Source organism: Pseudorasbora parva, chromosome 8, assembly GCF_024679245.1.
Source record: "Pseudorasbora parva isolate DD20220531a chromosome 8, ASM2467924v1, whole genome shotgun sequence".
In the NCBI taxonomy this organism is placed as follows: Eukaryota; Metazoa; Chordata; class Actinopteri; order Cypriniformes; family Gobionidae; genus Pseudorasbora; species Pseudorasbora parva.
The window spans coordinates 31,263,148-31,290,659 of NC_090179.1; the positions used below are offsets into that span (position 1 = coordinate 31,263,148).

The window sequence follows — 27,512 nt, forward strand, 5'->3', positions numbered from 1 at the left end:
TTTATATTTTTATTTTTTATAAATCTCATCTCAGCTCTGCTTTTTTATATTGTCTTGACACACTGTAAGAGGGCAATTGATGTCCATTGTAGGTCCTCATGCTGTAGAATAATAATGATTCTGTCCTTTATTATTAACTGAACAGCATCAACAAAAATAAGAAAATTATGAACAAATACCAATAATAAATCAATTTACCCAAAATCACTGAGAGATAAGAAACTTCCCTCATCCCATCACAGCCAGGTAAAGGACAAGACTCAGGAAAGGACAGACTATAATCTTAAAACCAGATAAACAATTTTATATACGAAAGCTTCCCAAACCGTGTGGTTTTTCCCAAACCGGTGTGTTGCACATTTTAAACAAATATTTACAGTAACTCTCTCACTCTGAGTGGGTGTAGGTGATTCTTGACCCTTGATTTCAGTATTGTTTGTTTTGGGAAGCAGGTCAGTCACCTGTTTTTTTGTCCTGTGTATAGTTTGTTCAGACGATATGATGTGTACATTTTTACTATTTTCAACAGAAAAAAAGTACAACTGCTCTTCTTTAACAAATGCAATTTATATAAAAACAATATATTTCTGATAATGGCCTACATAAATGCATCGTTAAGTTAAGATTTGTTAAACTGTTAATGTCACAAATGTACTTTTAAGGCTTTAGTAGATCTAATATAGCACAAGTTTTTCAACTGCATTGCCTACATGGTTGAATCATTAATCAGATGATCAATACAAATGTTTTGAAGGACCTCCTTTAGCATGAGTCTCTTTAAAAGAGACGGTCCAGTTCCTCTCATGACCTCGATGATCGCTCGTCATCATGGCTCTGAATATTAGCTGCTGTTGGAAATGGCTCCTTCTGCTCTCTTTCCTCCTGATCTGTGTCAATGGACAAACATCAGGGCCGTAAGTGTTTAATGATTTGTGACGAGGAAGGTATTTTTCATTTTAAGTGGGCTAGGCAATATCAGGGCCCTATGCAGGGTTTTAAAATCAGTGATGTCCCACATGTTATGTAGTTATAGTAATTTCATGACGTGAATGCATAAGGCCCATTTGCCATATGTCTTTGTCTAGCTTAGTTTTGCTGTAATTACTGTTGGTGAGCTTTGATCTTATTTAGTTGTTTTGCCTATAAGTCGTGTCTTTGTTTTTGTATTTAAATTAAAACTGCACTTGGGGTCTGAAAATGGACTTTGTTACAGAAAGCTATTGACCTATTTTCATCTAAAACTATATGGCACATTCATTTTGGCACAATTTGAACGTAGGCTAAGGCAGACAATCTTTTGTGCAGCCATTCGGGGCTATGAAAGATTTTCTAATGTTAATTGACATAAAAAGTGAGGAATCAGTCCTGGATTTTCACATTTTCAGGTGAAAGTTTTAATATTTCACGTAACACTTTTATTAACACTTTTTTATTTTTTTATTACGTACCGTGTTAAAGACCCATAAGGTACATTGGGGTACAAATCTTTAATCACACGCATATGCTATGGGTCTATCAGCCTGTATTTTGTAATTTTTGTGAACCTCGATGCGTGGACACTTTGGGACTGTCCAGATGTGTAAAAATTCTGGAATATATGGTGCTTGATGGTATGTACAAGGCTTTTAGGATTAATTTCGCAAAGATCCCGTTATTTTATTGTTGAATGACAATTCTCAACTTCCTCTAATCACAGGCGGGTGATGTCATCCCAGGAAATTATAAAGCACACCTGAATCAAACACATTTAGCCTCTGTGCTTTTAATGAAGCGCTCTATGTATATTGTATATCAGAACGAAAAGTGTGTTATAAATCTATTATTGTCTGTCAGCTGTCTTAGTTGAAAAGAGATGCTAAAACAAGAATTGTCACCACACACAAATTGTACACTTATACTAACAGGAGTGGCACAAATGACGAGCGAACAGCAGTTTAGGAAGTGTGTTCATTCCTGCCCAAACTACATCAAAGGTGGGGACACACACTCTATGTTGTTTGCATGAGAGCACAGCATGTCCTCAAGGGAGCTAACTGTGAGCACTGACCATTTGCCGATGAAAATGTCCAAGAGCCCGCTGCCTGCCTGGAGACTCTCCCTAAGGCTTCTGCTTGCCCGGAGACTGTCCCAGAGCCCACTGTTTGCCCCAAGGCCAGACCTGAGCCCACTCTTAAGCCCTGGAAATGTTCTAACATGACCCTTGTTCCCTACCTGACCGCTGCCCAAACCCATGCCCACTACCCTGGCAGCCGAACTCCCATTGAGACTATCACCATCATTTTGTTCCCATTTTTCACCCTGATTCCTGTCCTGTCAGAGTCTGATCTGCCTGTCCAGCCTAATCGGTCTAATGCCCTGCCGGTCCTACTCAAGCTTCCTGCTCCACGGGTCCCACTCAAACCTCCTGCCTAGCCATCCCCAGTCAAGCATCCAAACCCACCTGATCCCCCCTGGCCCTCAGCCAGGCCTCCAGATCCACCAGAGCCCACCAGGTCCATCCCTCCCTGGCCCTTTGCCAGGACTCCAGTTCTGCCGGAGCCACCCTGGTCTGTTCCTCCAGTCCCATCCTTGCCCTGTGACAGAACTCCAGATCCACTGGAGCCCACTTGGACTGTCCCTCCTGCACTGCCCTGGTCATCTGCCAGGGTTCCTGATCGTCCAGAATCACCCTAGTGTGTCCCTCTGGCTCTGCCCTGGCCTTCTGCTGGGACTCCAGACCTGCCTGAGTCTCCTTGGCCCAACCCTCCCATCATTCCTTGGTCCCTTTTTGAGGAGGGCCATAGTGCAGTCGAGCCAGTTGTTCCCTGCTGTTTCACCGTTTCAGGAAGCTGCAGTACTGGTTTGTCATGATAGATCTGAAAGACTTATATTTCCACGTATCCATCCTTCCGCAACACAGGAAGTTCTTGAGGTTAGCTTTTAGTGGAGAAGAAGCGTATCTATATCGGGTCCTTCCCTTCTGTCTAGCACTGTCTTCCCACACCTTTACAAAATGTGTAGATGCAGCTTTGGTTCCCATGCCAGTGCAGGGGATTCGCATTCTCAATTACCCGACAACTGGCTGATTCTAGCACAGTCAGCTCAGATGTCGGTTCAAGAAATTTTTCTCACTTACATGCGAAAGCTGAGGCTGCGACTTAACTCGAAAAAGAGCGCTCTTTCTCCAGCAAAGAGAACTATACTGGCGTGCAAAGGCAAAAGGCCGTAACTTCGTTTTTGGCCAAAAATTAGTTATTGACATTTTTGGGACATTCAAGACCTCCTTTGTCATGTGGATAAATATCATTAGTCAATTCTGTTGTTTTTTCGAGAAAATTATGGATTGTCTTAACAGTAACTTCCAAAAACCCAGGAGAAACCAAGGCAGAACACTGTAACAGCAGTTACCGCTCTTTGCCTTTGTTTTGGAACGCTCAAACTGAGTTACGGTACTCTGCCTTTGTTTAGCCATGCGTCAAAATGAAGTTACGGTGCCAACATGTAGGATAGTTATGGTGTCCCGCCTTTGTTTTACTGTCTATTAAAGTTTGCCTCGTGTAAGTTACGGTGTAGCCTGTGTACTGAGTGTCATACATGTTTTCATAATGCAGAATATTCACTCAGCGCGCCTGTCAGACAGTATGGGGCTGCCCTTTGCTCGAGTGTGTACTCGAATGCCGTGACAGCGTGCGATCATGCATACAATTAGTAGTAACAGTTCGCAATTATATCCACATCCTACCTTTTCTTGTAAACACGATAAATGGCAATGAACGTCATCGGAGATGTTTAATTAACAAGCATTCTGAGAATTATTCCTAGTTGTCGTTCACATCAATCTAAAAGTTGTCCTTTTAGCCTAGGCAATTTTCATTCAAATCGATGTAAAAGTAATTAAGCTATAGCCTATTGTTTCCTTTTTTACAAGATAAAAATATTAAAAACATATTGCAACAAATAATTTCTCTGTTTAGCATATGATTGGCCAATCCGATCCAGTCAGCGCTGTCAAAGAGCGTGCTAGCCAAACTTAACCCTTGATTAACCAGCGGTACTATTTGCTATTTATCTTATTCCAATCCCATATGCATTTTAAATTTGTGCATGATTTGTCCTTTGTTCTATTTGTTATATCTTTGCATTATATATCCAAATGTTTACTCATTAGAAATAATCTTATCTTGTTCATATAATTCAGTGTCACCTCAACCTGTAAGTTTTGCTTCACACCAATGAAGATACTCTTTACTAGAGGTATTGTGTCCTTAATAATGGCATCAGAATGCAACCAAAGCACATGATATTAATAAGAAGATGGTTATAATTAATTGTAAATCATCCAAAATAAATGCCATGATCATTTGATTTTATACATGTGTTACTATAATGATTTTGTAAATGGGGATCAGCAACCAAATATTGATAATATGGAAGTTACTGCCTTTTGCCTTGGCATGACTCCTCAATTTTTGCAGACAACACAATGGCAGAGAGCAGTAACTTCAAAATAGGGGTTAAAAGTCAAGTTTGAGTTAAAAAAAAAATGTATGTAGATAATTTTCATTACTAAAACATCTAAATGCCCGATTTGCAGTGTCCTACATAATTAATTTGGCTGGACAACAAAAAATCTTTAAAGTCATTTTTCTCAGTTCCACACTCCAGTGAGTTAAGGTCTTTTGCCTTTGTAGGGCAGTATATATCTGGGTGTGAGTTGGAATTTGATCACTATGCAGGCTTGACTATCAGAACCGCATATACGGTTGATTCTGTTGAATATGAGACTATTACAATGGTGGCTCAAGACCAAGGGGTTTTCCCTGAAGGGGAATCCTTTTCACACCATCAAGGTGCCTTCATTCCTTGGTGATGTTGAAGGAGCCTTGGTTCTTGGCCCAAGGCTCAGTGTTGGGAGCTCAGTGTCGGCGAGTCACGCTGACAACGGATGCTTCCCTCACGGGTTGGAGGGTGACCATGAGTTGTTGCTCAGCCCAGGGCCAGTGGCAGGACCATCATCGTTCCTGGCACATGAATTGCTTGGAGATGATGGTGGTGTTTAACCCCTTGCATGTCGCAGACGGCCTCAGATTTCTATTGTTCAATATTTACTGCTCATTAAAACATCACACTCTTACTTTATCTGGACAAAATCTGTATTATTAGAGAGATTAAAGACTCCAGCTTCGATATTTGAACACTGTTTATGATAAAACTGGGTTGCAGTGACATTAATTTCTTAATTTATGTCAGGAGTGCAAAATAATCGATCAGTGATATTTTATATTTTTGATATTATGAATTATATTTTGAATGGATTATCACACGCAAATGAATCCTCTCTCATCTGCAGCGGTTCAGTTGTGTCCACACAGCTCGCAAAGGACAGCTTTCAGTTAAGTTCTTAGTTCAAAAGTGCTCATATATGGAGAAATATTGATTTATTATAACATGTTTGCAAAATATTCGTCATACAGAATACCAGTTCTATTAATTTCTCACTGAATTATCCGATCTGAAAGAGATGAAACATGCACAGAGCTCTCTCTGTCTTTTGCAACAGATATAAGTCATCATGTGTTCATTTGCTCACTGAGCTGTCAATAATCTTACGTGCTCAGCAATGTGTGGACACTTCCTCATTCTGTCTCTGTGAAGAACAAGCCGATTCTACATTTCTATGCTTGAACTAAGAACACACAATAACTATGGAATAAGGTTTTTGTGTGATTTTTCATGTGATTTCGGCTATTTTATATCAATAATGGATGTTTATTATGACTGCGAGCAGGTATCTTTATTAGCTCCATGTAAAATACTAAATATGATGTTTTAACATCACCACATGGATAAAATCCCCATTATATCGCGACAGGAAGATAATAAAAGGACTCGATGGTGGTTTAAAGTGACATTTGGAGTGAAAGTGTAATTTTAATCTTTTAAATTGTGTTATGTAGCTTGATGCTAAGTGAAGCTCTAATGCACCTGTTGGACCAGGAAGTGTGTCTAATTTGTTACAATAATTCACATAATGTGCTTTTATTTTAATTGTATTTTTAGAAAGACTTCAGGAAATATGTGGACTACTGTAAATGGATTTACTGTGCTGTTTGGGCAGGCATTAAGGCTGTAGTGGCTTTATAATCGAGAACAGTACTATAAAGAGAACAAAAGATTCACAATAAAAGAATAATGAGGATTATGTCTCAAACACTCAAAGGTTTAAAACGATTGTCGAGTGAGCACATTGTAGCATTAATTGAGCTGTTCTCCTCGCCAGACATTAGACAAAAGACTGCAAATGGGTGTCTGCAGGCCAACAACATATTTGATAGCATCTTCTGCAGTTCAATAGGGAATGCGCATCTTTTAAAAGGGGCCACACTATATTCCTACTCGGGGAAGATGGACCTCCTCCAGGTATGGTGTGGTACTGGTGCGCTTCCAGGTCTGCATGACAGCTTTCACATTACCAATTTTTCATACAAATTTTTCTCTGAACGTTTAGGGGACCATATTTTATTTGGAAATTTGATGTTCTTAGAATATTCCCAGAACATCCCTGCTAGTGTCAAGGATGTCACCTGGTAACATTTCTAGAACATTCTGAGGCAGTCACAATGTGGAGTTGTTTTTAAGGGATATTTGGGGACCTTCAAGGAAAATTCTGGATGTTCTGGGAATGTTTATTGGGCCATTACTATAGGATTTCACTCTACACTACATACCCATAATGTTTGCAGAACATTTAGGGGGCCAACATAGAATGTTATTTTTTGGTACTAGGTCCTTCCATCATGTTTACTGAATGCTTTCAGAACATGTTTGAGTGAATGGTCCCACTTTATATTAGGCGGCCTTTAGTACTATGTACTTACATCAAAAAATAAGTACAATGTACTTACTGTGTTCAAATTGTATTGCAAAATACCTTTGCTGATATTGAGGTGGGATAGGTGTGGTGATATGGGTCAGTTTAAGGGTAGGGTTAGGTGTAAGGAAGTGCCAACTGTGTAATTACAAATGTAACTACAGAAATTAATTACAGACGTAATTACATGCAGGTATTTTTAAAAATGTAAGTACAATGTAAAAACATGTATGTACACAATAAGTGCATTGTATCAAATGAATAATTACAATGTTACTACATATTAGTTAAAGCCACCTAATATAAAGTGGGTCCGAGTGAATCAATGTACACTGGGCTGCTTTGCTAATGAGGGTCAGTAAAACACAAGATTTGCACAAAAGTTGAGAGGACGTGTTAGGAACGTCTCGTGTCCTATAGAGGTTCAGGTTTTTCGTCACCTTTGGAGAACTTTTAGGGAATGTTGTACGTGAGTAACCACTTAGGCAATATTGAATGATTATTATCTCTTGACAGGTCTTTCATGGTGACGTTTCCTGCAGTGATCCTTTCGGGATCTGAGGCCAAACTGTGTGCAAGTCTTCTCAATCCCAATGAAAGCCTTGTCATGAACATTCATCTGGTTCATGGTAACCAGAACACTTTACTGCTACAGGAGAAAGTTGAGGAAGAGTTTCATCGCTGCTTTAACTTCAAGGTCTGCCATCAAAACATACACATGATAAATATGATCAAATGTTTTTCTTTATAATGCATCTAGTTTTCATGATGGCAGGTTGTGAGTTAAGTATATTATTTATTTCATCAGGCTCCTCTGGTAGGAGGAGAATCCGTGCAGAAAATGAAGGTTGAACTTCAAGGAGAGACTTTTAAGATGACTGAAGAGAGAAAAGTATTGTTCAAGCCTTACCATCCTCTGACCTTTATCCAGACTGATAAACCCATCTATATTCCAGGACAGACAGGTGAGCTGTCAATGTCCTCAGTAGACAGTTGAATTTGGCTCAGAAGACACATTCACCCAGTAGAAGAATACAGTTGTCAACCCTGTCCCTTCAACCCTTATTACAGTCACACACAGTTCAGTAATTTATAGGAGTGAAATACTGACTATAAGAGTGTGTCCTTTAAATAAGAGCTGAAGATGTCAAAAGTGGAGTTTTTTTTAATAAACATTTCTATTTTACAGTGAACTTCAGAGTTGTTACCATGGATACAAACTTTGCACCCCTTGATCAGCAGGTCTGATTTGTTTTTTCCTCTTCTCACTTGCATTGTTGAATAAACATTTAATGAATAAACACATTTTTGGTTTTAATTTTTAAATACCATTTGCTCTTTTACAGTATAGTACAGTGCTTCTTGAGGTAAGAACACAAAACTTTCTGTGCAGTCATAAACAGCTTTAAAATCTTAACAATTTATAAGTTCTATAATATTTGCAGCTTTTTTTTCTTTAGGCTTATTACACATTTCTTCATTGATAGTCAGGTTATGATTTGCTGACTGTAAATAAATATCTGTACCGTGTCTTTGGTATTAAACAGGACAGTCAAGGTAACCGGATCGGTCAATGGACAAATGTTTCTTCAACAAGATGGATTTTGCAGCGTTCTTATGAATTAAACCCAGAGGCCCGTCAAGGCATGTACAATCTGAAGGCTTTTATTGGAGACAGGATGATCTCACATGATTTTGAGGTGAAAAAATATGGTAAGTCAAAAAAACAAACAATTTGCAGTTGCATGAGAAGAGTTTCAATAATGTTTGTATATTAATATCTAATTTGACTACTAATAACTATCATTTCTGACTTTTGACTTCTAGTTTTGCCTAAGTTTGACATTACTGTAAAAAGTCCAAAGCAAGTAACTGTTGAAGAAGAGGAACTGATAATTGAGGTTTGCGGAAGGTGAATGGTTTATTTTATTTCCTGCATTAAGAGAGGTGTTTTTTTTCCTCCATTCTTTGCACAATTAAGTTACTTTGATTTAATTGTTAATTGTATTTTAAATCTGGAGTCAATTACTGTAACCCTAAGTAAGGGGGGGGGGGGTGAAACACTCTCCGAATCTAATTCGGAGGATGAAATAGAAACAGCAACAGCAGGACGTCCGTCTCTGTGGTATGTACAGTATTTAGTGGCCTGTCAACATTTGTGTGTCTTTACTCGCAGTTTATGAGGACATGATTCGGTTTATGGACTATTGTATGGGACTAAACCTTAGCAGTGGCAAGCAAAACGGTTTTGCACGTCAGACTAGTGTAACGTTATACATAGAACAGCAATGAAGTCTGTTAGCGCATTTGAATGACGGAGCACGCGGTCGTGTCGTTTACTGATGTTTACTCACGCGACGATAAGCAACAACACAGACATTTTAAACAGTTTTACTCACCGGCTGCTTCCAAAGCAGGAACGAACCTTTATCGCTGGGACGGCTCCATCAAAAACACACTTCTTGGAGTGTGGAGATCCACTTTGTGATGCGACTGAAGCGATGTTGTGAAGCTTCCCGTCATTTCTGCGTTCAAATCGGTTCAAATGCAGCGCTGCCTTCTCGAAATGCTGTGCTGAAGCGTTGAAGTCGCTTAATGTCAAAGTGGAGGAATGAAGTGGAGCGCGGCGCGGACTATAACCGACATAAGTGTTCACGGACGAGTGGATCTGCAGCTTGAGAGCAGTGTTTATGGGCGTGCATTTCCTCTCTTGCTCTAGTCACGCGCGCGCACCCTACCGGGAGAAGAGCCAATACGGCCCATACAAGGACCTTCTGATCTATTAACGTCAAGCTGAGCCATACTCGAAAAAAACTTTCAGAAACTTGTGAGAAACCGGAAGGAGTATTTTTAACACAGAAATACTCCATCAAACGTCCAACATTAGTTTTTGAAACTTTGTCTATGTTTAGGATGGGAATCCAAGTCTTTAACAGTGTAAAAAGCTCAGTATGCATGAAACAGCATTTCACCCCCCCCTTTGACTCAACCCTGGGCTGTAGATCAGTTGCCTGTACCTTTTTCACAGATACACTTACGGACAGCCTGTACCTGGGAAATCATGGGTGAAAGTGTGTCGTAAAAATTTGTCCTACGATTCCCCTCAATCCAATCCAGTGTGTTTAGAGGAAACCATTGAGGTGTGTGACTTAAAGTAAATAATGGCACATTATCTTTCCTCAGTTTATACAATTAAAACACACTTTAGTTATTATGCTATGTTTTTTTTCATTCATTATATTTAGATAAAAAAGACAGGCTGTGCCATCCATACCATAGATACATCAGTCTTACTGAACGCAACACTAAATAATAGGCTGCAGAATTCTCTTCGTGTTGAGGCAATGGTTACAGAAGAAGGAACAGGTGAGCTGCTGGATTTGGTCAGATCATGTTACCTACATGTCTTAAATTTTTACTTTTTTAAAATTTTACTTTTACTTTAATAACTATTTATGTTGGTGTTTTTACCATTTACAGAGATCACAGTGAGAAAATCTAAATCTGTATCTCTCACTTATGAAATCGGTAAAGTAACATTTACTGAGCTGCCCAAAACATATGAACATGGATCAGTTATAGAAGGAAAAGTAAGATTAAAATTGGTTTGTCGTAGTTTAACACCATTAATATGCACAGAAATATTGCTTAATATACTCCTTAAAAATCTTATTTTTAACAGATCAAAGTCTCAAATTTCAAAGGTGCACCAGTTCAAAATAAAGAGGTTTATCTTATGGAGGGTCACACCTGGTCCCCAAACCTGCTCCTAAATCTGACTACAGACAGCGATGGACTGGCCAGCTTCTCTTTTAATACATCCAGTCATTCTAAAAGTGATATTAATCTGATTGTAAGAGAGTTTGTTAGTTTTCTTATTTTTCTCTTGTGTTCCCTGAATAGTTCAATTTCATGAGTTATTTCTGATTATCCAGGCAAGTGTCTATAAAAAGGGCCGTTATTATGGCCACAAAACACCTTACATTTCTGTGGATACAAAATCAGTTCAGCTCTTCCAGCCTGCCACTCCATACACCCCAACACTAAGTGAATTGATTATAGAGAATACTGAGCAACCATTAAAGTGTGACTCTGAGTTTACAGCCACCATCAAGTATTATTTTGTTGGAGAGACTGTTGAAGACTTCAAAACTGACATAGTCTATATGGTGAGAACATGTGCAGTATGGACATTATTACAGAGATGTTTTTGTTTAACAGTAATATTTGGCTGCACGAGTCAGTTTGTTATCAGTGTCATCTGTCTGTTTCAGGTTTTGTCCAAAGGAGTGATCGTTCATCATGGATATGAGAAGGTTGAAGTGAAGTCTTCAAATGGAGTAGCAACTGGCACAGTGTCATTCAAACTGTCTGTTAGTGCAGATCTGGCTCCTGTTCTGCAGATTCTGGCATACTGTGTTCTGCCCAGTGAAAATGTTCTTGCTATTAGCAAAAATGTTGACATTGAAAAGTGTTTCAAAAACAAGGTATGTATTGTAGCTTTAGAAATGAGCCTCTTTAAACTGTATTACTGACTCCGTTCTAAAATAAATCCCATTCACTGTTCTCACAGGTGTCTCTGCAGTTTTCTCCTGATAAAGCAGTTCCTGGTGAGAAAAACACTCTCCAGCTCTCAGCTCAACCTGGCTCACTGTGCGGCCTCAGTGCTGTAGATCAGAGCGTCCTGATCCTGAAGTCAGGTAAACGTCTGGATGTAGACAAGGTAAGATGCTTTAAGATTTAGTATTGATCTTTTTAGTTCCTGCAGCATCCCTCCTCCTTCCCTGCTCCTCCTTTTGTTCAATTTTTGTACACCACACTGGTGGTTGTTGAGGAGAGATCCCTGACATGAGTGTGAAGCGCTTTGGGTGTACAGTAGTACATATGAAAGCGCTATTTAAATGCCTCATTCATTCATTCTTTCATTCATTCAATTTAGCCTGTTATAGGGGGGCAATTGGAGATCGGGTAGAATATCCTCTCCGAGCCCCTCTATAGCAGACAGCAAGCCAAATCTGTTTACCACTTACACTAAGATTATATGGGCACACACACGCGCGAATCAGCTTGGAGATATAGAGAACGGGCCAATGGCTATTGGTGTGCGAGATTTGCATAATCCGCACCACGGATATAAAACGGAAGCGGATGCAGCGCACATTTGTTTATCACTGAGGAGCCAAAGTAGTAACTCGGCCATGCAGTGATTCTACAGCAACTGTGGCAACGAGATGCATGTATTCATGACAGGTGGAACAGCATGGCCCGCCCCAAGAAACCAATTGTCCAACCTTGAAGGCTCGGGACACAGTGGAGAGTTCCATGCGAGCACAACCTTTTCGGCGGCCTGGGAAAGCATAGCCATCAACTCAGGGTGGGACTCGGTCAGTGCGACTCTCCCAGAGGGAGGCTGCACGACCGAATCTTCATCCCCTGACGACAGGAACTCACCCCTCCGATGCAGCGATCGACATCTGCTGGAGCTCCAAAGGTCACCACTTGCCGCCCACGAGAGGAGCCAACAGTTTCCTCTGGAAGCTCTACACGCTGCGGTGTTTGGGAGCGGTTAGGGATTAGGGGCCCACAGATGCTGGTTCAGCGGGTGTGCCCTAAACGTGATCCTTAGGTCACCCTGGCTATTTGTTAAAGTAAGTCTATTCTGCTGGGCAGGAATAGCACTAGATCGAGGCATAGGTAAGGGGACTCCACCTTCCCGGAGGTAGGTGAGTCTCGACCTTATCGCAGAGAAAGTCATGTTCCCACAATGGGAACACGAGCTATTCACAAAAGATGCCTCAGCATGCTGAATGCCCAGGCATGTGATTCAGCAAGTGTGACCGCCAGCTGACGACAGGGAATGACCCAGAAACACATGGGTGGAATGACATCTTCAAAAAGACAGTCACACCCTTGTCTTTATTTTAGCGGAAATGCTCTTTTAGTGCTGAAGCACCCAGGGACAGCCGAGGCAGGCACAGGAATGTAGTGCAGCCTGTGTCTGCTCTCACTGTGGAATGCCCTCACCTGAACCAATAATAATGATGTGAAAACAGCAGTTTGCTCTTGGTTGTGCTGACTGTGCCCTTCTCTCCCAGCACAAGGGTGTTTCTCTCTTGTTCTCTCTTTTCTTTTTCTCACTGAATACAGGAACAGTGCTTCATCAAGCCGTTCGGCTCAGAAGTGAATAACAAATGTGTACTGCATCCGCTTCCGGTTTATACCCACTGTGCGGGGCGGAGCACGAAATGCAAATCTTGCACGCCAATAGCCATTGGCCCGTTCTCTATATGTCGAAGCTGATAGGGGCTCCCAGAAGTGATCCCAATTAGTCTGGGACGTCTGACGTATGTTGAATGTGACCGACTGAAAGGGAACTATTGATAACAGTCTCTGCTGCTATGATCCATCAGTGTTTAAGCTGACATCCCGATCTCAGGAGAACATTAATCTTTATTCTTTCTCATCAAAATGGAATTAAAGTTGTTAGAAAATACATTAATTATTTAGAAATCATACTGAATCCCGTCACAGATCTTCAACCTGCTGCCAGTGCAATCGGGGTCAGATTATCCTTATAATGTTGAAGATGAGCTTGAGTGTCTGCATGTGAGACCCCGCCGAGCTGTGCCGACAGACAACGCCTATGAATCCTTAAAGGTAACAGGTGGATTATATGTGTCAGTGCAGTAGATAATGATTGGCAGAGGATATACTGCACATGTTGCATAAAAAAAGATTATATTGACAATTAAAAGTATTTGTATTTTCATGACTTTTATTGTGGATCTTCTTTGCCATTTGACAGAGAGTGGGATTGAAGATGGCAACAAATCTGTTTGTGCGAGCCCCTCAGTGTCTGTCATACAGAGGCTTGATGTATCAACGCTACCATACTATGGGTACATATAACGTTATTACAATCCAAGATGTAATGTGTCAATGTGTAGCTGCTTGTAATGAAATATGTTCAATTTGTGAACATATGTCAAATTAATTTATAGTGATGTAGGAAAAGTTTTCTTCTAAGATTATTAGTGTAACGAACTGCTCTGAGACAGAAGGTTGGGTTGAAGATCCAAATGCAGTATTTATTAGTGATGTTACGTCTGACACCGATGCTCCAAATTTTGCTTCAAACTCGAACGGTCCTTGAAATGAACCACTGCTTCGGAGCTTGTATCATTACATCACTAGTCACGTGAAAATGCCTTCTGAAGCAAGCAAACTGCTTCACTCCTGTAGTGAACCACCTGACTGCTTTCACAGCCCAATCAGTGTTGACAGGTTTGAAACCTGCCGGCTGTATTTCTTATGTGCTTTCACACATAATACTGCCATGATAAATAAATAAAACAAAAAATAAATAATTAAAAAACACTTTTACTGAAATTCTATTGCATTTAATGGTTTTCATGGGAATTTTATTGGTTGTAATGGGAATTATTGTGGTCTCTGCGGGTCTCTTCTGATATGTGTTGGGTTCTATTGGTGGGGGCATCACATCCTAATGGAATATGTCCCACACACAAAGAAAAAAAAATCTGTAGTCGTTTAAATTGTAAAAGCCAACGGTTCCTATTGGTATTTTAATTGAAACCAATAGAATTTCTGTGATGGTTTCCAGCTTTTTAAAGCTGGTCTGATCTTCTGTCCTTGTCTAAAGAAATAATTATACACGCACACATCATTAATGTTTTTGTCACATGCCTGTCCTGTCTTGTGTGCACTTGTGGGTTTTGTTATGTTGAGCATGTGCTCGTGTCCCTGTCAGTTCCCTCCCCCTTGTTATCTGATTAGTGTTTATTGGCCCCACCTGTGTTCCCTGATTCCCTTTTTGATATATTCCCTTTATAAGCTCCTTGTGTTTGTCAGTCTTGGTCGGATCGTTGTATGTCTCGTCTACGTCTCCCGGTTCCCTGTCATTCCTTTGGTATGTTTGAGTCTTTGGTTTATGTTTTATGATTTTGTGTTTTTCCCCCCTCGTGGGTTTTGTTTTGAGTTTATGTTTATTTTTGTAAATAAATTATCATTTTCTGCTCTTGAGTCCTTGCACCAGTTTTTCTTTGTGTGTGTAACGTGACAGAACGATCCGACCCATACTATGAGGACTCAGCAGAGAAGGCCTCCCTCGGTGCCAGTTCCGGGGGTCCCGAGTCCGGGAGCCCTGAGTCCAGACATGGCCTGGAGGGCTGTAATGGGAGGCTTTTGGTGGCAGTCCTGCATGCTTGGGAGAAGCACAGGGTGTCATCCACAACTCCGGTGGTCCCTGTGTCGGTGGATCGTGCTCCGGTGGTCCCTGTGCCAGTGGATTGTGTTCCGGTGGTCCCTGTGCCGGTTGATCATGCTCTGGTGGTCCCTGTGTTGGTGGATCATGCTCCAGTGGTCCCTGTGCCGGTGGATCGTGCTCCGGTGGTCACTGTGCCGGTGGATCGTGCTCCGGTGGTCCCTGTGCCGGTGGATCGTGCTCCGGTGGTCCCTGTGCCGGTGGATCGTGCTCCGGTGGTCCCTGTGCCGGTGGATCGTGCTCCGGTGGTCCCTGTGCCGGTGGATCGTTCTCCGGTGGTCCCTGTGCCGGTGGATCGTGTTCCGGTGGTCCCTGTGCCGGTGGACTCCATTCCGGTGGTCCCGAGTCCGGAAACGGCCTGGAGGGCTGTGATGGGATGCTTTGTGGTGGCAGTCCTGCATGCGTGGAAGGAGCACAGGGCTTTATCCGAAGCCCCGGAGGCAGTTCCGGTGGTCTCAGTTCCGGTGGATCGTGTGCCGGTGGTCCCAGTTCCGGCGGCTCGTGTTCCGGTGGTCCCTGTGCCGGTGGATCGTGTTCCGGTGGTCCCTGTGCCGGTGGATCGTGTTCCGGTGGTCCCTATGCCGGTGGATCGTGCTCCGGTGGTCCCTGTGCCGGTGGATCGTTCTCCGGTGGTCCCTGTGCCGGTGGATCGTGTTCCGGTGGTCCCTGTGCCGGTGGACTCCATTCCGGTGGTCCCGAGTCCGGAAACAGCCTGGAGGGCTGTGATGGGATGCTTTGTGGTGGCAGTCCTGCATGCGTGGAAGGAGCACAGGGCTTTATCCGAAGCCCCGGAGGCAGTTCCGGTGGTCTCAGTTCCGGTGGATCGTGTGCCGGTGGTCCCAGTTCCGGCGGCTCGTGTTCCGGTGGTCCCTGTGCCGGTGGATCGTGTTCCGGTGGTCCCTGTGCCGGTGGATCGTGTTCCGGTGGTCCCTGTGCCGGTGGATCGTGTTCCGGTGGTCCCTATGCCGGTGGATCGTGTTCCGGTGGTCCCAGTTCCGGCAGATCATGTTTCGGTGGTCCCAATGCCAGCAGATCGTATTCCGGTGGTCCCAGTGCCGGTGGATACTGCTGGACTGGAGAAGTTTCCCCAACGCCCTGCCTGCGCCGCTGAGGCGTCCTGCTCTCCCTGCGCCGCTGAGGCGTCCTGCTCTCCCTGCGCCGCTGAGGCGTCCTGCTCTCCCTGCGCCCCTGAGGCGTCCTGCTCTCCCTGCGCCCCTGAGGCGTCCTGCTCTCCCTGCGCCCCTGAGGCGTCCTGCTCTCCCTGCGCCACTGAGGCGTCTTGCTCTCACCGCGCCTCCCTGGCGCCCCCTGCACTCACCGCGCCTCTCTGGCGCCCTGCTCTCACCGCGCCTCCCTGGCGCCCTGCTCTACCCGCACTGCCCTGGCTGCCTGAACTCTACGGGCCGCCCCGGCCGCTTGAACTTTGTGGGCCTCCCGAACTCGACGGGTCGCCCTGGCCATTCGAACTTTGTGGGCCACCATGGCCTCCTGAACTTTTTGTTTTCCTCGTTCCTCCCTTGTTTACCCCTCCCTTGTCTGTACCTTCTTTGTCTGTCCCTCCCGTGCCCCCCTGGTCTGTCCCTCCCGTGCCCCCCTGGTCTGTCCCTCCCGTAACCCCCTGGTCTGTCCCTCCCGTAACCCCCTGGTCTGTCCCTCCCGTAACCCCCCTGGTCTGTCCCTCCCGTGCCCCCCTGGTCTGTCCCTCCCGTGCCCCCCTGGTCTGTCCCTCCCGTGCCCCCCTGGTCTGTCCCTCCCGTGCCCCCCTGGTCTGTCCCTCCCGTGCCCCCCTGGTCTGTCCCTCCCGTCCCGCCCGGGTCTGTCCCTCCCGTCCCTAGTGGAGCGTCTGGTAGCCGCTCCTTAAGGAGGGGGTAATGTCACATGCCTGTCCTGTCTTGTGTGCACTTGTGGGTTTTGTTATGTTGAGCATGTGCTCGTGTCCCTGTCAGTTCCCTCCCCCTTGTTATCTGATTAGTGTTTATTGGCCCCACCTGTGTTCCCTGATTCCCTTTTTGATATATTCCCTTTATAAGCTCCTTGTGTTTGTCAGTCTTGGTCGGATCGTTGTATGTCTCGTCTACGTCTCCCGGTTCCCTGTCATTCCTTTGGTATGTTTGAGTCTTTGGTTTATGTTTTATGATTATGTTTTTTCCCCCCTCGTGGGTTTTGTTTTGAGTTTATGTTTATTTTTGTAAATAAATTATCATTTTCTGCACTTGAGTCCTCGCACCAGTTTTTCTTTGTGTGTGTAACGTGACAGTTTTATTATCAAGGTGAACACATGAAATTCATCAGTATCTGTAAAATGTACCTACATAAATGAGTTTCACAGCACTAACACTGTTTCAGCTTCGATCGCCTCGATAAACACGTAATAAACGGGGCGTGAATATAAACCTACTTGCATTTTATGGTTGTCAGCTTTGTTGCATTACATTTACTTCACCAGGACATGGTGCTGCAATTTCTATCTGAATGAACCTTCGAGTAACGAACCATTTTCGACACAATTGTATCAGAAAGCAATAATGCTTTGAAACGCTTCATTTGGCCATCACTAGTATTTATTGAAGGGTAATCCAAAGTCGTAGTCCATAAAACACGCAAAAGGTCATAACAGGAAATCAGTCCAAAACGGCAAACAAAACAAAAGGGACAGGCAAAAGGGTAATCCAAGGAGAAGGCAAGAAATCAAAGACCAAGATACATGAAACCAGGGAAATGCTCAGAAATTCAGTTGTGACACTTAACAAGACTTCGCACTGAATGAATGAGTGAACAAAGTATAATAGGCAGAGGTAATGAAGTGATGAGACACAGGTGTAAACAGTGAGTGCTAATGAGTCCTAGGCAAAGGATTATGGGTAATGAAGTTTGTGATGGAGTGACAGTCCGGTTTGGAGTGTTCTCTGGTGGTTATCATGGGCACTCACACTGGTGAATTGTGACAATTAGTTAACTTTGAATCAGTGTTATTTTTGGTAACAAAAACTTAACTGTGTAACTTTTGTAAAATAAAATTAATTTAAAACTTTGCAGCTCTAAAATTTTAAGACTAAAATAAAAAATAAATAAATTGAAACTAGAAAACTCTGAAAAGAATAAAATAAATCTGTATATGAAAGTAAAATAATGTGTATTAAACTAATGAACTGCTTTCAATTTCCTGTTCACCTATGACTGTAAATAGACTTGGTTATTTTGATATACTGTTCACATATCACCTAAAACTACAAAATATCACTCTTTTTCCAGTGAGGAATCGTCAGGTTGTTTCAATGAGAAAAATGGCAAGAATTGTTGGTAACACTGACAGAGGTTCTCCAACAGTGACGGTTCGGACTGTCTTTCCAGAAACGTGGATCTGGGAACTTGCTGAAGTGGGGTATGTGAAGCGTAATCAGGACATTTAATATCATATTTATTTTATTAAATCTTTAATAGATCATCTCCCACAGGACAGAAAATACCCTTCTTGATTTGCTGATTCTGAATCCGTTTTTTATATATTTTGCTGAATGTGGTTATTTATTACAGGAAAAGGCAGCGTTAGAATGAAATATGCCTATTGTTGTAATGCCTCCACAGGGACTCTGGATCAGCTCAGGTTCCTGTCACGGTTCCTGACACCATCACCTCTTGGGAGACGGAGGCCTTCTGTCTGTCTTCTGAAGGTCTGGGTCTGGCTCCTCCGGCTCAGCTGACAGTTTTCCAGCCCTTCTTCCTGGAGCTCTCTCTGCCTTACTCAATCATCCGTGGGGAGATCTTTGAGCTGAAGGCCACTGTCTTCAACTATCTGTCCAAGTGCATCATGGTGAGATTTCAGACTCAGTCTAATCAAATCATATCAAATATGTCTCTAATCATGTGTGGTTGATTGACAGGTTAAAGTGACTCCAGCTCCTTCCTCAGACTTCACTCTCAAAGCCTCCTCTGATGATCAGTATTCATCCTGTCTATGTGCTAATGAAAGAAAAACCTTTAAATGGATCCTCTCTCCTTCAGTTCTTGGTGAGTTTTCCCGTCTGAATCTTTGTTTCTCAGTGTTTGTGTCTATTGTCTCTTCACGTACATGTCTTGTGTTGTAGGAGTCATGAATATTACAGTCAGTGCAGAAGCAGAGGCGTCCCAGACTGTGTGTGACAATGAGATTGTGAGCGTCCCAGAGAGAGGACGCATTGACACGGTCACACGAAGTCTGCTCGTACAGGTCAGTGCACGTGAAACAGATTTCAGACATCATTTACCCATGATCATAATGCTGCTTATGTCAGTATGATGTGTTGATGTGATTGTTTTATGCTGCAGGCGGAAGGAACTGAAAAGACCGAGACTCATAGCTGGTTACTGTGTCCAAATGGTTAGTCTGCAAATATTTAATATATTTTAGTGTACAAGCACTGATAATGCTGGAACCCTTTTGCTTTTGTTCAGTTTTTTGGGGACTGAGCAGTGAAGCTTTTTCAGTTGCTCAAAGAATATTGACGCATCAATATGTTTGACATGCAGTCAGTGAAGACATGCCAATAGAGGGAGCTAAAGTATAGAGTAACCAAAATAGTCTCATATGTCGCTGACATTTTAATTGATAAATCCGAGATTTGTCAGCTTTGCATTACGACTGTAGTTTAGCTGTTCATATGTGCCAAATGTTGAAATTGTGGCTGTCTTCTCCCCCTTTCCAAAGTGCTTGGATCACTTCTGCTTGTGAAAATAATATTATTATTGAAACTTCACAGATGGTTTTACAATGTTAATTGTATAGTGTTACTCTGCTGATCTCTGACATGTGTTTCTGTCTGTCTGGTTCATAGGTGACAGTCTTTCAGAGGAAGTGACTCTGACTCTTCCTAAAGATGTGATAGAGGGATCAGCCAGATCCTCTGTTTCAGTCATTGGTAAGCTATATTTACATATACAAGCAGAAATGATATTGGGTTTGGAATTCTAGCGACTTTCATTTGTTTATGGTTTATAGGAGACATATTGGGTCGGGCACTGAGGAATCTTCACGGATTATTACGGATGCCGTACGGCTGTGGAGAGCAAAACATGGCTGTTCTTTCTCCCAATATTTACATTCTGCAGTATCTGGAGAACACGGAGCAGCTCACCTCAGCCATCAGAGAGACAGCCACAGGCTTCCTGAAGAGCGGTGAGAGACATCAATCAAGTCAAGAAAATACTGAGACTTGATACCAAATTATAAACATTTTTAACACACCTAAATGTCATTCAGTAAAGTTGAATAATCAGAAACATTGAGTCAAACAAATTGTTGAAGTGTTAACCATTATCACAATAAACAGGATACCAGAGACAAATGAACTACAAGCATTCTGATGGATCATACAGCACATTTGGTTATGGTAAAGGGAATACATGGTAAATATATTTTCACTATTATTTTAGTTAAACATAAATGATATCAAAGAAATCCTAATAATCCCAAGAGGATGGTAAACATACCAAATGTTTGGTTCACTTAGTTTTGCAGTGACCTCAACATATAAAGTCGTGGGAACGTCATATGTTGTGGCCACAAAATATTAATTTGTGGGGACATCATAACTTGTGGGAATGTTGTGGCCACACGGTAAGTCGAGGTAATGCCATCATTATGCCATGGCACCCATTTTTCCAGCATCCCCTGTCTCTCCAGTGTCCCAAGTTTCTTCATAGTCTCCCACCCAGCCTCCCTCTCCCACCTCCTCAGTAAACCAGTTCCTCAGCCCTGCCTACACTACTGTCCTTCAGTCCCTCTGCTCCGCCCACATGCTGAATGGACCAACCCCATGTCCTCAGTCCAGCAGTTTGGCCTAATGCAGAGGTTCCCCTGTCGTTGCTGCCAGTCTCATTACCGACACTTCGGCTATGCGCTGGCTCCTGCCATAAGGCTTCTCCTGGCTCCCTCGTCTCTCTGACTCCACCTTGGTCAGCCGTCATCCTGCCAACACCTTCGGTCCTGCCTGGCGGTCTTCCCCTGCCTCCATTCTCAGTCCCATCGGCTCAACCTCTGTCTTGTGATCTTCCGTCTCCACCTCGGACGCTTGTTGCCGCAGCTCCATTTCGGTCTCCTGGGCCTCCGGTTTTATGGGGGCTCATTGACCCAGCAGCTCCTCCAGTGGCTCATCATCAGTGGCGGTATCCTCATCGGTCGTCAGGGTTTGTTTCCTGAGGTTTTGGTTATTAAAGTTCCTGTTTCAAGTTCTTCTTCATATTTGTGAATTTTGAGCAAAACATAGGCGAATAATAATAATAAATAATAAATAAAGACACGCTCAGTGAAAAGATTTAAAAGGTCTTGCTTAATTAAAAATAAATATTATTATAGGCCTATTAATTCTGGTAATTCCAGGATGCTATGGTCGCACAGGTTGTTTACGCATTGAAATATAATGAAATACTCGTGAAATATAGAAATATTTGTCATTCCCTCAAAATATGATGTTGTGGCTTCAAGAAAAAATATACCGTTCCCTCATCATATGATCTTAAGGCCACGACTTTACATCACGACTTAACACATTCCTACAAGTTAATATGAAGTTCCCACAAATGTATATCTTGTGGCCATGAAATTTTATCACGTTCCCTTGAGTTTATGTTGTGCCCATGACAAAAGTAAGTGAACCGAACATGTCCCCTCCTGGTCACTATAGTTTTGAGATTTATGATGGATGAAATTTACTGAAACACCTGATGAGATTTTTTTAAATGATGTCTTCCACACCACCAGGTTGACTGCCTTTGTGCTGAGGTCCTTTGGCAAAGCACAGAAATACATATTCATCGATCCACAAATTATTCAGAGTGCAAAGAATTGGTTAATAAGCAGACGGGATTCAGACGGCTGTTTTATTCAGCAGGGAAGATTGTTCAACAACAGAATGAAGGTCTTTCAACTTCTATCTATATCTCTATCTAGAACGCCAGCAAACACTTAGAAATGGCCTAGTAACTATAATGGAAATCTGTTATCTAAGACCTATAAATATTTACATTTTAAAAAAAAATACTTCTCAAGTCAACATCTAGGGAGACCCTAAAGCAGGGGTCTCCAAACTTAGTCCTGGAGGGCCGCTGTCCTGCAGAGTTTTGCTCCATTGGAGCTAAACTCTGCAGGACAGTGGTCCTCCAGGACCAAGTTTGGAGACCCTTGCCCTAAAGGGACCTTTGCAAAATAAAAATGTACAAACTTTTGCGTGCACACAAGAAACTATTGTATGTGGACAGGATTTATTTGGCATGCCCATGTGTTACAATTTCCGGTGTATGTATAGGCTACTATAACAAATTTTAATTGTGCATCAAGAAGAGTGAGAGTATGAAATATTTTTGTAAACTTTAACATTTGTCTTGATGATCATTTGTCTTTAATAGTTTGAGTGTGTTGCTTTATTTATCTTTAATTGCTTATATATTCCAGGGTGGAGTGAATGATAATGTGACCATGACGGCCTACATTACTGCATCATTGCTTGAACTGGAAACTCCAGTCACAGTAAGTTCATCTACAGGAAACACATTATAAACTTATAGAAAAATGACAGCATCACAGCGTCTGTTTTTGTCACAGGATCCTGTCGTCACTAAAGGTTTGTCATGTTTGAGGTCCGTCATTGAGGATGTCAAAAACACTTACACCACCGCTCTGCTCGCCTACACTTTTAGTCTGGCTAGAGACACGGCCACTCGACAGCAGCTTTTCAAGAAACTGGAGGATGTTTCTATTTCAGATGGTAAGAGGTTTGTTTCTGATGACTTTCTGTTGTCTTTTATGACTGTACTATTGTTTTTTTGTCATGTGTGTGTGTCTTTTGTTCTTAAGGGCCTCATCTCCACTGGTCTCAGTCTGCATCTGCTGATGACTCTGATTCTCTGGCAGTGGAGATCAGCTCATATGTGCTGCTAGCTGCTCTCACTGCAGATTCAGTCACTACAGCTGATCTGGGCTATGCTAACAGGATTGTCAGCTGGCTTGTGAAGCAGCAGAATGCCTATGGAGGATTCTCCTCCACACAGGTTTCTCAAACTACTCCAATCAAACACATTATTGCTGAATGTGCTGGTGTGAATGAGTAAAAGTGACATTACTGAACACATTTATTTCCCAGGACACAGTGGTGGCTCTTCAGGCTCTGTCTTTGTACGCCACCAAAGTGTTCAGCTCTGACGGCTCCAGCACAGTGACTGTACAGTCAGCAGGAGACACTCACCACTTTGATGTCAATCAGGACAACAAGTTACTGTACCAGGAGGAGCAGCTGCAGAACGTTCCAGCCAAATACAGCCTTGAAGTGAAGGGCTCAACCTGTGTGTCTGTGCAGGTCTGCAATGCGTTCAGCTTCATTTACTCGCACTTACTTTCTCTCTTAATTATTCTGCTTTGACATTTTATTAATTTATTTCTGTTTGTGTCGACTCTCTCAGATGGTTCAGTTCTACAACATTCCCACTCCTACTGAAGCTAAAACATTGAGCATTGATGCTAAGATTGAGGGAGACTGCAAGAAAACTTTTGGACAGTACCTTTTGTTAAATTTCACCGTGATGTAAGAACAATAACTTTATGCAAGACATAATTTTGGTTATGGATATTGTACTTAAGTCAACATGAACTCTGATGATTCATTTTTTTCTTTCAGATATGATGGTCCACAGGCAAGAACTAACATGGTCATTGTGGATATTAAACTCTTATCAGGATTCACAGCTGATGCATCAATGGTGCGTTTGACTATGTGAAGCAATTCATGATAGATTTACTGTACTGTCGCTGTCAATCTACTGTTTGATGGTGCAGATGGCAGATATTGTCCTGCTCACTTCTTGAACAGCATGTGCATCTGGAAAGTATTAACAATACTTAACATTTTGTTATAGCCTTACTCCAAAATCAAATAAATTAATAATTATCTTCAAAATTCTACAAACAATATCCCATAATGACAATGTAAAAGAAATTCTTTGCAAATGTATAAAAAAAAAAAAAAAAAAAAATTCACAATAAGTTTTCACAGCCTTTGCCATGACACTCAGAATTGAGCTCAGGTTCATCCTGTTTACATTGATCATCCTTGATGTTTCTACAACTTGATTGGAGTCCACCTGTGGTAAATTCAGTTTTTTGGAAAGGCACACCTGTCTTTATAAGGTCCCACCGTTAACAGTGAATGTCAGAGCACAAATCAAGCCATGAAGTCCAAGGAATTATATGTAGACCTCCGAGACAGGATTGTAATGAGGCACAGATCTGGGGAAGGGTACAGAAACATTTCTCTAGCATTAAAGATCCCAATGACCAAAAATCTGATGGTCACCCTGATAGACTTTTAGTGTTTCTCTGTGGACATAGGAGAACTTTCTAGAAGAACAACTATCTCTGCAGCACTCCACCAATCAGGCCAGATGGAAGCCACTCCTCAATAAAAGTCACATGACAACCCTTCTGGAGTTTGCCAAAAGGCACTTGAAGGACTCTCAGACCATGAAAAACAAAATCCTCTGGTCTGATGAAACAAAGATTGAACTCTTTGGCCTGAATGACAAGCATCATGTCTGGAGGGAACCAGGTACTGCTCATCACCTGGCCAGTACCATTGCTACAGTGAAGCATGGTGGTGGCAGCATCATGGTGTGGGGATGTTTTTCAGTGCCAGGAACTGAGAGAATACTCAGGATTGAGGAAAAGATGAATGCAGCAATGTACAAAGCTATCCTTGATTAACCTGCTCCAGAGCGCTCTGGACCTCAGACTGGGGTGAAGGTTTATCTTCCAACAAGACAATGGCTCTAAGCACACAGTCAAGCTAACAAAGGAGTACCTACGGGACAACGCTGTGACTGTCCTTGAAACCCCAGACTTGAACCCAATTGAACATCTCTGGAGAGATTTGAAAATGGCTGTACACTGACACTCATTTTTCAACCTGATGAAGCTTGAGGTCCTGCTAAGAAGAATGGGAAGAAACTGCCCAAAATAGATGTGCCAAGCTTCTAGCATCATACTCAAAAAGACTTTGAGCAAAGTATTGAGCAAAGGCTGTAAAATAAATTTCCAAAGATTAAAAATAAAATAAAAATTCTTTCACATTGTCATTAATGGGTATTTTTTTGTACAAATTTAAGGAAAATAATGAATTTAGTCCATTTGGGAATTAGGCTGTAACAAAATGTGGAAAAAGTGATGAGCTGTGAATACTTTCCAGATGCACTGTAGCTTACAGAAAATAATTCTCCTGCTGGGCATGTGACATCATAAAATATATATTTTTTTAAATGACTTATTCCACAGCTTGAAACTCGAAGCACTTCAAGCGCATCACTTGTGGAACGGGTCGATTCTAAAGATGATCATGTCATCATGTATTTGAAAGAGGTGGGAGAACAGTAACATTTATATAAGTTAAAGTGGTTCATTCACATTTTGTCTAAAATTTTCAATAATTTCCATGATTTCTGTTTATCCTCCCGCAGGTTCCCAAAAATATTCCAGTCAGTCACCAGTTACAATTGAAACAGATTGTTCCTGTGAAGAATCTCAAGCCAGCTGTGATTAAAGTGTATGATTACTACCAAACAAGTAAGATTTTGTGTGCCATTTCTTTTATCAATTACATTTTTTAGTAATTTAAAAGTATCAGTTGGCATTAAACTATTTTCTCGTTATCAACATTTCTCTCAGGTGATCTGTCGGAGACAGAGTATTCATCCCAATGTGAATAAAGTGTCATGCTTTAGTTCTGCAGCTTGGAGAAATATGTTTGAATACTGACTAAATGTTTTTATTAATTGTTCATTCCTTTTTCTGGGCAAATTGGTTTCCTGATTGGCCTTCATTTTATTAAACCCAAACAACCAGAAAACACTGAGCTTTTTGTATTTTTGTTCTTGATTTGTATTTGCTTACATACTATGGCAATATTTCAGTGTCAGATTAGATATTTTGGTAACGCTTTAGATTACAGCCCAGAAAATACTGCGTAAATAAAAATTAATTTACTGCATAACTTTAGGTAATTATAGTGTTAATTTAAAGTACGTATTAATATGTAATATTTGGAGAATAAAGGTGTAACTACCAAGAAAATTACCTAATTATTTATACTGTAAGTATTTTTAGTTAAGGGGTAATTATCCATGTAGTTACAGGGTAAGTGGTTCTTGTTATTCTACGTAGTTACAGGGTAAGTGTAAATCTGTGGGTTGTAAATTAAACTGATGTTTGTTACCCTCTTGTTTCATATAGTTACAGGGTAAGTGTGACATCTGTGTCTTTATTTGAAATATTACAACAGATTTACAACACAATTTATCTTGCTTGGCTTTATCCTCACCATTTACTCGTCTGTTACCCTCATGCCATCCGAGATGTATATGACTTTCTTTCTTCAGATCAAAACAGAAAAAATAAATAATCTCAGCCAATTTAGAAACGAATTTGGGTTCCTAAAAGTTGAAGCATCGAACAGCACATGCAGCAATAGCTAGAGTAATCCATATGACCCAATGGATTAATAAGTGTCTTCTGAAGTGAAACGATAAGTGTTTGTTAGAAAAATGCCAATATTTAAAACCTTTCAACCTGTAGACTGCACTCAAAAAAATAAATTTTCGCTGTTGTTAGTTGAACTCAAATCATTCTTGTTCACATTACTTAAACAACTCATGTAACTACATGAAATTAAATGTACTGAGTTTTTTAAATGAGTATGTCACAGGGTGTTTTGGTGTCGGTTTCATGTTTTAAGGTTTTCATGTTCACTGTCATGTTTTGTCTTGCACTTCCTGGTTTCGTCATGTGGTCTATTGTCATGTGATTCCATGCCCTAATGTGTTCCTGCCTCGTGTTCCTGTGTCATATTGTCATTGGTTTAGGGGTTGATCATTGTTCACAGGTGTCCCTTGTCTTGTCATTAGCCCTTGTGTATTTAAGCCCTCATGTTTGCCATAGTCTTTGTCTGTTATTGAATGTGTAAATCTACTGTTGGTGAGTTTCTTTTCAAGGCAAGGCAAGGCAAGGCAAGGCAAGGCAAGGCAAGGCAAGGCAAGGCAAGGCAAGGCAAGGCAAGGCAAGGCAAGGCAAGGCAAGGCAAGGCAAGGCAAGGCAAGTCTTTTGTTTGGTTTTGCAAAGTCTTTGTTTTATGTTTTGAATTTTTATTTATGTTAAAGCTACACTGTGTGATATTTACCCCTATCTAGCAGTAAAAGGGTATATGACCAACTTAATATTGCTGAGTAAAACAAACAAAATGGACAGTGGATTTGTAGTTCCCAGCATGCTTTGCAAAGGCCTTCATTAGGAGAGTAAATGTATGGATTAAAGCGTTTTTTTTTTTTTTTCAGTAAAGGAAAATATGTTGTTTTGAGACCCCCTTA

The 27,512-nt window shown here is 41.7% G+C and overlaps 1 protein-coding gene across 1 annotated transcript; it reads left to right on the top strand.

Annotated features, from left to right (window-relative positions):
• The first annotated feature begins 759 nt into the window (after positions 1-759).
• On the top strand, positions 760-26,001 carry LOC137084600 (alpha-2-macroglobulin-like). The gene is made up of 34 exons (XM_067450894.1): positions 760-914; positions 7,367-7,547; positions 7,659-7,815; positions 8,040-8,092; positions 8,197-8,217; positions 8,398-8,563; positions 8,678-8,762; positions 9,879-9,990; positions 10,096-10,216; positions 10,331-10,440; positions 10,533-10,703; positions 10,786-11,019; positions 11,125-11,337; positions 11,424-11,573; positions 13,382-13,507; positions 13,656-13,749; positions 18,387-18,516; positions 18,720-18,945; positions 19,016-19,142; positions 19,220-19,341; positions 19,440-19,491; positions 19,946-20,029; positions 20,110-20,286; positions 20,441-20,516; positions 21,871-22,027; positions 22,561-22,635; positions 22,711-22,873; positions 22,963-23,156; positions 23,249-23,461; positions 23,565-23,686; positions 23,780-23,861; positions 25,429-25,512; positions 25,611-25,716; positions 25,819-26,001. The coding sequence occupies exons 1-34, from the start codon at positions 829-831 to the stop codon at positions 25,857-25,859; spliced, it is 4,311 nt and encodes a 1,436-aa protein (XP_067306995.1). The 5' UTR covers positions 760-828; the 3' UTR covers positions 25,860-26,001.
• Positions 26,002-27,512: the final 1,511 nt, after the last annotated feature.

Excerpts from the sequence above, each read along its gene's own strand:
- LOC137084600 (XM_067450894.1), top strand. The coding sequence starts at position 829 with ATGGCTCTGAATATTAGCTGCTGTTGGAAATGGCTCCTTCTGCTCTCT. Across the intron at positions 11,338-11,423 it reads AAAAGTGTTTCAAAAACAAG|GTGTCTCTGCAGTTTTCTCC; the intron begins GTATGTATTGTA and ends CTGTTCTCACAG. Across the intron at positions 13,508-13,655 it reads ACGCCTATGAATCCTTAAAG|AGAGTGGGATTGAAGATGGC; the intron begins GTAACAGGTGGA and ends GCCATTTGACAG.